Here is a 9,952-nt window from a genome sequence, read left to right on the forward strand (position 1 = left end):
CACATCCATTATACTCTTCCAGCATTTGAATTATGGATAGTCAGGAAATTACTACATTTATATTGGGCACAGAGGAGATTGAACGCCTCTGTGGTTTTAGACTTCACTTGTGTATCGAACCTTTGCAGGTCTGAGGAGAACTTTACAACTTACATTATTATATAAACTAAACTAGAATTATATCCTGCTGCTCTATTCCCACAACTATTACTAAGGGAGACAGGGGACGGAACAGTTTTTGCATTTCTCTGTTACTCAGAGACTATTTGGACTAGACCAACCAAACTTTTATATATTTAACTTAGATGTGTCTGCTAATTACCCCTGCCATTTAAATTTGGTTACATATGAAATATCATTCACAATATTTATTTGAATGGAAGAATTCAGATGTTGCAACTGACCCTAACCTTGGGGTCATCACAGGTCAGGGATAGTTGCAACACATTAAAAATAGACTACATTAAATTTCACTTATTAACTTTTGCTTTTTGTCTCACTAAGCATAGCGTAGTGTGAATTGTTTTACAATAAAATAATATTATTTATTTGTACAATAATATTGAAGTCTAGTAAACCCTAGTAGAGGTCAAGCTCAAGTACAATAGGGTCTTTAGTTAAGCTGCCAGTTTACTCCGTCAGAACTGCTTGTCAGATGGTTGAATCCCCTTCGCACCTTTCCCAGGTTGCTTCCAACTATTTCTTTCTGAGACAGACAATCCAACATTCAGAAAGGAGCCAGGACTTAAATTTCTCTTCATGAGTACAACTGAGTGCAACACAAAGTGAGTTGCAGAAGACACTATCTGAAAGTTTTTTGTTATCATAGACTGTATATGAAGATTGATGTGGTCATCCACAGGTTTCTGAAGAGCAGTTTTGAAGCTCAGAGTGGGCTCCTCCATTGTTGTCAGTTTGGCAGTGCCTGATTCCGCCCCTAACTCCCATCTGGTCCAAAAATGCATAAAGAGGCGGCACGTGTGTGGAACCAATCCTTTGCTGTGGCAAGCATGGGCTCACCCACCCATCATCCAAAGTGGCCACACCCTCAATTTTGGATAATATTAAGCTTTAATAAAATTTAAACAGGCAAATTATATATAAATTCCCCTCCCGTACAGCTGTCATGAAGGAGGAAATTAGCTATAGAGACCATACCCTTTCTGTACCAGGCTGTAAATGTTTATTTCTGCTATAAAGTGACATGGGAGTCTATTGACTCACTTTTGGAGCCAGCCTCAAGTGGTCATTTGAGGAACTGCAGTTTTTAGTGTTGGCTTCGGTTTCCAGCCCTGAAAGTTGCCGCCTGTTTGTTGTCCACACATTTACACAATAATAACACTTCACCTTCAGTGAGTCCATTCAGAGTGACAACTGCATGAACTACTTCTGTTTAAACATAACCTGCCAGTTAAATGCACTTGTCTTTGACGCTCCACACCTTCAGCTTGTAATGCAGGCTTTCTATCATGGACGTGTAGCATTCAAGCCCAACCGGATGACAACGGTAGGATTATTTGTGTAATATCGGTCGAGAACCTATTCAAAATCAATTTAAAAAATCAAGGAAAGAAATGAAATTAGGCTACAGTTGGAATGATGTGCTAATAACATTAATTATCACAGTCATTACACAGTCATCATTAAAATATTATTCAGTGAAGTGACCACTTGCTCTAATTTGCCAACTGGAACAGGAAAATGAGTCATTAGTTTTCTCTGCGGGACTGACAACACCTGCAACACTCCAAATGTCACCGTGTTGACCTGTGAAAAGCACCTCGTCGCGGTGAACAGCAAGGGATGCTTAAATTAGTCCCAGTGGGATCCATCACTACTTGAAGCCTCTATTCAACACCTGCCATTGGCCTGTCGCCTCCTAGAGCATGAAGATGTTGGAAAAGACTTCTTGTGTCCTCAGTGACGTTACAACATGGTCTTTCCTCTTGGAAAAGTACTGACCATCAAGTGCGCAAGTGCTTTTTTTTTTTTTTTTTTTTTTTTAGTAGCCACTGGAAAGGCTTGTAAGAGGATTTTTGAAAATGCGATTTGTTGACTCATGGAGAGGTTATCTGTTGTCCTTAAATCCCACTGATGTAACACTACTTTTCATTTTTCACCCAAAAAGTCTCTTTTCATTTCAGGTCAGAGTAATGCTTAAAAAGATTTGACCTGAGAGAGGTGCCAAACATGATGGAAATAGGAACTAAACAAGTTGAACCTGAGTATTACTGTTACATTCATTTGTGGTAATAAAGGAACAAACTCGTCCTCCAAAATCGAAAGATTTTATTTCATACCAACAAATATCAGTGATAGTGTTACTTTCACTGCCTCTACGTAAAATTTAGCCTGTGTCTAACAGAACAGAATAAATATAAAAAGTTGGTATTCAGACAGTGGTATCATGAACATGTATGGCCAAGGAAACGATAACAAGCCTCTTGGCACCTAGGAAATGATTCCACACACCTATAAAAATCAGACAGAGAGGACATAGGAATGTAGGTCATAGTGGGCTTGGGGCGGGCTGGCAAACCTCCCTCTGATTTCTGTGACACTGATCTGGGCTGACAGGGGCTTTGTTGCCAAACCCAAACTCACCTCCTGTCTTAACCACTAAGGGTCAATTCCTCCATGGATCAGCTCTTTGTAAAGCTGTGGGCTGGAGTGACAAGGTGGAGGGATCAGGTATCACTTGTTTTCATATGGTATGTGACAGGTATATGGTATATAGCTGCTGCCAAAATGAAACCTCATACCTTTGATTTTTTTTCATTCATCTGATTAAAGGGTCAGTCCACACAAATTATGAAAAGACATTTTTTCTTCCTTACAACGAGTAGTGTCTAGCCATGCAAAATGCTGTAACGTATGTGGTCTCACAACACTGCAAAGAAAAACTCAACAGTACAGACATCCCAGTTATTTCTGTGGGTTCGTGACTGCAAGTGGCCCCTTTTATATTTCACAATAATTTAACCCATTTAAAAGATAAATAAATAAAATAAATAAAAGTTTTAAATGTAACTTTGCAAGCAATACAAACAAGATTCCTTTCACTTTAAAGTGGCTATTTGTAAGTTTTCTCTGCTGCTAAACGTGGTTTCTTGCCAGATTGTAACTGTCGCCTGATAAGAACCATCATTCGTTTACAGGACAAGAAGTTACATTACGCCCTCTCAGCAGCGCTGCGTCTTTAGGGCAGATTGGAGGCTGCAGTGAGTCACCATCGTAAATAGACAAGATGGGCCGGCGCTTGTTGTTTAGCATGCTAACTTCAGTAGAAGAAAAGACGTGATAGACACAAGAGTTAACATTGACGTGCCTTTCCACCTCTGGAGACAGCGCTTTTTGAATAAAAGAATGAAGTTTGATGCTAAACCCGCAATGTTTCTTCTAGACTGGTAAGTAAACAGCCGCTAATGCGAACACTGTGACTATGTAGCATTAGCAAAACTTACAAATACCTCCTTTCATTTTTTTGGGGTGAAGACAGAAATCTCAGAGACAGATCTTAAGAAAACTCAGAAAATAGAGTTGAATCTATTTGACTGGCTGCCACTGTAGGGAAGTGATAAATATCTTTTTTGTAATTTCAGTGAACCACCCTTTTCCACCACATTTGAGTTCATTAAATACATTTTTGTCCTAATAAACACAACATAGACTACTACTGTTAATGTCTCACTTTGTATTGTTGCTTTGGATCTTATAAAGGAGCTTTCACAGGGTTATATGTGATCAACATGATTTGATGATAGTGGGTAGCAGACACAGTTTGATCTAGACAACATCAAAGTTCAGATGATTTCATACATATGACTGCTGTGTTTTGATAATGATACTTCACAGTAGGAGACAGATGGTTAAAAATAACAAGAGACGCTGTATTCACAATGCAGATACTGTATTATAACCATCAATGCCTCTAGCAGTTTATCAAACCAGGTGTGAATATTCCTCTTGGCCCAATTTAAAAAGCCACCCACATTTATATCATCTTTGTGATCTTTGCAGTAGCAATTTGCCCACGGTACCTGTGAAATTTCCATAACATAAAAAACAGATACCACTTATAGTCGAGACATAATTGAAATTCTGTCTACAACAACCCAAACCCTACAGTGTATCAGTACTTCACACGAATCAGACACAGTACATGACTTCACATCAAATGGATTTTTTCATTTTGTACTGAAGACAGTGAAGAAAAAACACTTGGGTTCAGGGTGTAAGGATACAGGAGTGTGTAAAAGTAAATTTTCTTGCTATGCCATGTGAGCAGGGTCTGTGAGGGTGTGTCCCACTGTCCTACTTCCATTCTTGAGAATTCCCTCAGTTGTAACATGACCTAAGTTCATTGCTGGTGTTTTTGGGCTGCCAATATCAGAGTCCTCTGCCTGAGGCTCTAAGAAAGCAACCCTCTTTCCGTTTGACCGCCGCTGTCCTGACTCTACTTCTCTGGGGTCGGAACAGAGGATGAGGGCTCGTCCGCCGCACCCTCTCGATCCACCCCGACTTTCTCTGCACCGACAGGGGGTGAGGTAGAGGTAAAGCAGCACCAGTATGATGCTGACCACACAGGAGGCGAGGGTGGTGAATGCAGTGTTGAAATGCTCCGCGCCACTGCGAGGTGCCAAGCCACTGGCCGAGGCAGTGCTCAAGTTTCCAATCACCACGTTGACCTCCACAGACTCGTAGGGATCATAGAGTCGCCGGCGGGCTGCCACGCACCCATATGTACCAGAATCCCCCATGAGTGCTCCTCGGATTTCAAGGGTGCCATTAGGGAGAACAATTAAGTGAGCATTGGGATCATTGGTTGATGAATTCACTACAGTCCTTGGGGTAACCCAGAACACCACCAACCCCTCCTGGGTTGAAGAAGCCAACCCTGGACATGGCACTCTCAGCATTTTGCCAGGCTCTTCTTGGTAAGTCTGTGCCTCAAGGGGCATGTCTGACACTCCCTGCTGGCTACAAACAGACCCTTGTCCTGAATCGCCCCAACACGGGTATTGACCTCTGAAGTCCACCAGGGTGCGATACTGTTTCCACATCCAGTACTCAAGCAAGGCGAGTAAAGCACAGTCACAGACCAAAGGGTTTTCCTGCAAATAAATTCCACCTTGTTGGGGGAGAGACAGCAGACTCTGGACAGGCACCTTAGAGAGCCTGTTGTAGGACAGATCGAGAAAGGTCAGGTTACGAGGCCCTCCGGGTTCCCAATAAATCCCCAGGGGAAAAGTCGTCAGTCTGTTACCAGAAAGATAGAGCCTCTGCAGGCTGTGAAGATCACTGAAGGCCCCTGGGTTGATCTGGATGATCTGGTTGTCATACAGCAGCAGCTCTTTCAGTTCCTTCAGCCCAGTGAAGATGGACAAGTTCAGTGCTGTTAATTGGTTGGATGACAGGTCCAGGTGGAGGAGATGTGGCGTGACAGTGAAAGCATTCACCTCAATTCGTCTTATGGAGTTTCGACTGAGAACCAGTGTGGTGAGTCGGTCAAATGGTTCGGGAGTCCAGTCTGTTGGCAGGGCCGAGAGGTCATTGTGGCTCAGGTCCAACCGTGTGGCATAGCTTGGGAGATCAACGGGCAGCACGGACAGATTGCGGCCACTGCAGGAAATTATATCACTGGCACAAAGGCAGTAGGGTGGGCAAGTGGCCACAGAGGGAGGGAAGACAAGACACAGGAGGAGCAGCAAGGCTGCAGCGGCAGGGTTGCAACGGCTACCTCCAACATAGGTCTCGCCTGAACACTGTGATGCCATGGAACACATCCTGGTTTTCCCTCAACGTGGGATCTCAGGTCACCGTTTCACTGGGTGCGCACATGTCAGGTTTACAAGCCTCTGATAATGCACGGCTTTAATGAACTAAAGAGAGGAAACAAGGAAGATAAATGGAAATTAATCTCCTTATATTTTATACTACATATACAATTAATAATAATAGTCAAAATCTCCATATTATTGCCACTTAACACAATCTACAATGCTTAACGATCAGAGAACTCCAGTATTATAAACAAAAAAATGCAGTAAGACAAACAGTAAGAACACACAGTGACATTATATGAGTAAAAATAAAATACAGAGAAAGGCATTACATGCATGTAACTAAAAATAAATAATAATCCGCATTTAAATACAACAGCAATAGCTGCTGATATCATCAGCACATGACAACTGTTTGTAACTACCGGAACAAGTGTAACTTAATCCATACATGTTAGTAATCCATACTCCTCCCCCATTTCCCACCAATACAGTACAGTCTGCTTTAGCTCACAGCCCCAACTTCTTTCATTCAGTTTCATCATTTACTATGTACTCTTCTAGTACTTATTTTCTATTGCACTCTATTCTATCCCTTTCTTTCTTTCTTTCTTTCTGTCTATCTGTCTATCTCCATAGGAAGCTGTTCCCCTGCAAAGCTGTTCTCATAAAAATGATTTTAAAAGTGCTTTACAGCCGGGCAGATAAATTGTAAACAAGCATGGAGAAAGGAAAACTGTGGAACAGTCCTCAACTTCAGAACTGCAATGATGAGCTAATAGAGCAACAGAAAATTTATTATTTTGGTAATCAAGAAATATTCGACTAATTTCTTAAAGCAGAAATGAAAATGATTACGTGGTTGCAGCTTCCTCATTTTGAGGATTGGCTGTTTTTCCAAGTTTTAAATCATTGTAAACTGAATATATTTGGGTTTTGGGTTGTTGATTAGGCTCTGATTAAAGAAATAAATACATTTCTGACTCTTTGTAGCCCAAACAGGGAAATAATAAACAGACTAATCGATACTGAAATAAATTGTTAGTTGCAGTCCCTGTAAAGTTTACAGAAGTTATAACAAAAGCCAACAAAAATGTCTAAACAAGGGTTAAAAGTCAGCGGCCGAGTATAAAGGAAACTGATCAACTATTTGCCATTATTAGCCCAATATTAACCAACTCCGTCCTGTCCTCTTCTGTTTCCGCTCTTTGGCTGAGCACAGAAATAACAGCCAGGAACCACAACAAAGAGGAGAAGCATTAACCCGGCCAGCAGCTCACCCCACGCCCGCAGCGCCGCCCGATCACGCCATCAGCTCGTCTGTCTTCTCCTCCAGGATCACGTCCCGTGTGCGAGTCCTAACAATCCGACAGGCAACTTCGCTCATCTGGGGGTGAAGCGCTCCGCTGCCACCCCTGCACATCATCCGCCGAGAGAGTGAGGAGGGGACAGGGAAGCGTTCACCTGCAGGTCGGGCTGCACGTCGCTGTGGGAGGGGTCGTCCTGAGGGAGAGCGCGGACTCAACACAACACGCCAGTAATGTGAGAGAGGATGCTGCCAGAAGGAGGAGAAGGTGAGGGGGGGGGGGGGGGGGGGGGGGGGGATAAGGAGAAGAGGAGGAGAGGAGGCAGCATCAGCACCACATACTCTGATGATCTGGAGTATTTCTGTGATTCCACTAATGGATTTGTGGTAGCCAGTGAATATATGAAAGGCAGACTAGATTCTACATTTGGATGCAAAATTATTACATATATATTACACAGCTGTCTGGCACTCACAAAAACTACAAAAACTGCACTTACAAGTTGAAAAAAAAAGTGTTTTCCGGGTAGCACACTAATGGTGCACTAGTCAATATCTTTTATATCAACAATGCATCACATGACTACATGGAATGTGAAAGCGGTCACCTGTAGTGACAAAGCTACAGAGAATTATCAGCCAACTCTAGAGTTTAAATGTGGTATTTTAGCATCTTTTAGCTCATTGACTCTGTTTCTAGCAGCAGCTGCCGACAGCTGTTTTGAGCAAAAAAGCTTTAATGCTACTGTGCCCTGCCTGCTCAGCACCAAGTGCCAAATACAGTCTGTGAATAGCTGCTGAACATAGTGGAGAATTTAGCAGCTAAAGACCCAGATGGTTCCCTCAAGAGTTGGTGCAGCCCCAAAACAGAGCTAAAAGGAGAGGGAATATTCGAATCACTTTTGTCCAGTGGGCAGAAAAATGACTCCAAATGAATACTAATGTTATTCCATGTCTACTGTAAATAAGCAACCGTTTGCCGACACATCCATGATAACTACTAATGATAATATGTGTTTGCAGCATGTTCAGCAGCAAGTGTGGACAGTGGACTAAGGACTGAAAGTCAGAGGGTTTTTGTGCTTCCTGCTGCTTCGATTTCTGCTTCTTAATTTGTCCTTCGACTGTATGAAAGTGCAGCACTAACTCTCTGCAGCACCTCTCTTACATCTCTCACCTCTGTAACATTGGCTTTTAAAATCAGCTGCTTCTAAACATTGTATTCCTCGTCTCTTATAATGTTATATCAGTCTTTTTTATGCAAGTGATTTTTGAGCTGTTAAGCCTCAAAGACATAACAATCTTTACAGCATTATGCTTCAAATCGCTGCCATCAGTCACCTGACACACAGAAATAGACGTCTGTTCCTCAAACAACTCCCCTTAAATTCAGGCCTTAATGACCTGAAACATCTTGGATGGTGTTCTGTTGTGGCCATCTCTGTGTGCAGTACAGTCCATATTAATCTTAAAGGTTTAGATGTTGTTCTTGCAAACCGAAGGCTCATAACCCCCGCGGCGATCGCCAACCCTCGGCATTGTTCTGTTAATGGTGGCTTGGCAAGGACAATTTGGTTCATTAGAGATACCATCATTGTAATTAAACATCTGTAACCTTGAAGATGTCTTTTTCATGTGCTCTAATGGAGCCACAGCTTCGTTGCTGCTGGGTTGCTCTCTGCTGCTAAAGGTCTAAATCGTGCCAGAGAAAATGTACCGAGTTGTGGAAGTAAGTAAACAATCACTGATGCAGCTTACAGAAAGTCTCTCTCCCCCATTTTTTTTTAAATAGAGGAGAAGTATTTTAGGATTTGTCTGTAGAGGCCGAATATTTCGGATGGCATTAAGCTGTGCAGAAGGTTTACATAATCCCCATTATGGGTGTAGTGTTGGAGTACAAAACTGAGTCTGCTGCCTTATGTGTTCATTTTATGTTTCCACATTTGGTGTTAAGTGTTCCCCATTACAATAACATGAAACTTTCTTTTCTGAAATGCTTCTATGTGTGCTTCAGAAGCTGTTCACTATTGTGTGTGAGACTGAGTGTGTGTGTGTTAGCAGATGGTGTCTTTCAACATGAAAGTATTCTCACCTAATCAGTTTGTCAAGGTTGTAAGCTGGGAGCTTGGCGCTCCATCAGCTGACTTTTTTTTTTTCCCTTTCTTGTTGGGTCTCATGGATCAACACATACACAGGCAATTCAATACCTGGCAAATAAAGAAGAGTACCAAAAAAATCAATCAAATTCTCATTTCTGAAGATGAGTCAGTTCCATTAGCTGAAAGAGATGTGAGAATGAGGCCTGTTGTCTTATAATCCCGACTTCAGTCTAATCACAATGCACTCGTAATTATGAGCTTTCCACCAGGGACACTGTGACAGACAAATCGCCGTATGTTTCCATGGTGCCGACCATCAAAGGGGAAGGCCTCCGGGGATGCTGCCAGAGTGTCCGTCCTCGCTCCGGGATCACACAGTCAGATCGTTAATATGCAAGAGAAGGGATGGATGGACCAACATTTTCCTGGTTTCCTCTTAATTTCAGATAACTTCTTAATTATAGGAAAGCAGCAGCAGCAACGATCAGTGCAAATTATTATATTCACCTTGCTGGAATCAGATTGTTCAGCTTTCACTGCTGCAACTCAGCATCCACTGGTGCCTGCTGGTCTTCTCTGGCAGTTAAATGCACGTAATCATCCATTGCATCCACTAGTGTATCTGTTTTGCATTCTAGTAATAAAGTAAAATAGTCACTGATTAGGCCAGCAGGGTTCTAAGTGCTGGCTAGTTTTTAGTAGAGCTGGAGTTCAACAACCCATCTATCTGTCCAGCCACTAGCTGAGACCATTTAACACTTTTC

General features: G+C 42.3%; 1 protein-coding gene across 1 annotated transcript; it reads right to left on the bottom strand.

Annotated features, from left to right (window-relative positions):
- Positions 1-2,274: 2,274 nt before the first annotated feature.
- LOC139635437 (amphoterin-induced protein 2-like) lies at positions 2,275-7,355 on the bottom strand. Its single transcript, XM_071502781.1, has 2 exons — positions 7,064-7,355; positions 2,275-5,882 (listed from the first exon to the last, which is right to left on the bottom strand). Exon 2 carries the CDS (start codon positions 5,784-5,786, stop codon positions 4,272-4,274), a length of 1,515 nt encoding a protein of 504 aa, XP_071358882.1. The 5' UTR covers positions 5,787-5,882; positions 7,064-7,355; the 3' UTR covers positions 2,275-4,271.
- Between the last annotated feature and the right edge of the window lie 2,597 nt (positions 7,356-9,952).

The sequence above is a fragment of the Trachinotus anak genome, unplaced genomic scaffold, assembly GCF_046630095.1.
Source record: "Trachinotus anak isolate AG129_WGS33_773 ecotype Australia unplaced genomic scaffold, CSIRO_AGI_Tana_v1 ptg000018l, whole genome shotgun sequence".
Taxonomy (NCBI): domain Eukaryota; kingdom Metazoa; phylum Chordata; class Actinopteri; order Carangiformes; family Carangidae; genus Trachinotus; species Trachinotus anak.

Coding starts and splice junctions, on each gene's coding strand:
- LOC139635437 (XM_071502781.1), bottom strand. CDS start 5,786: ATGTGTTCCATGGCATCACAGTGTTCAGGCGAGACCTATGTTGGAGGT.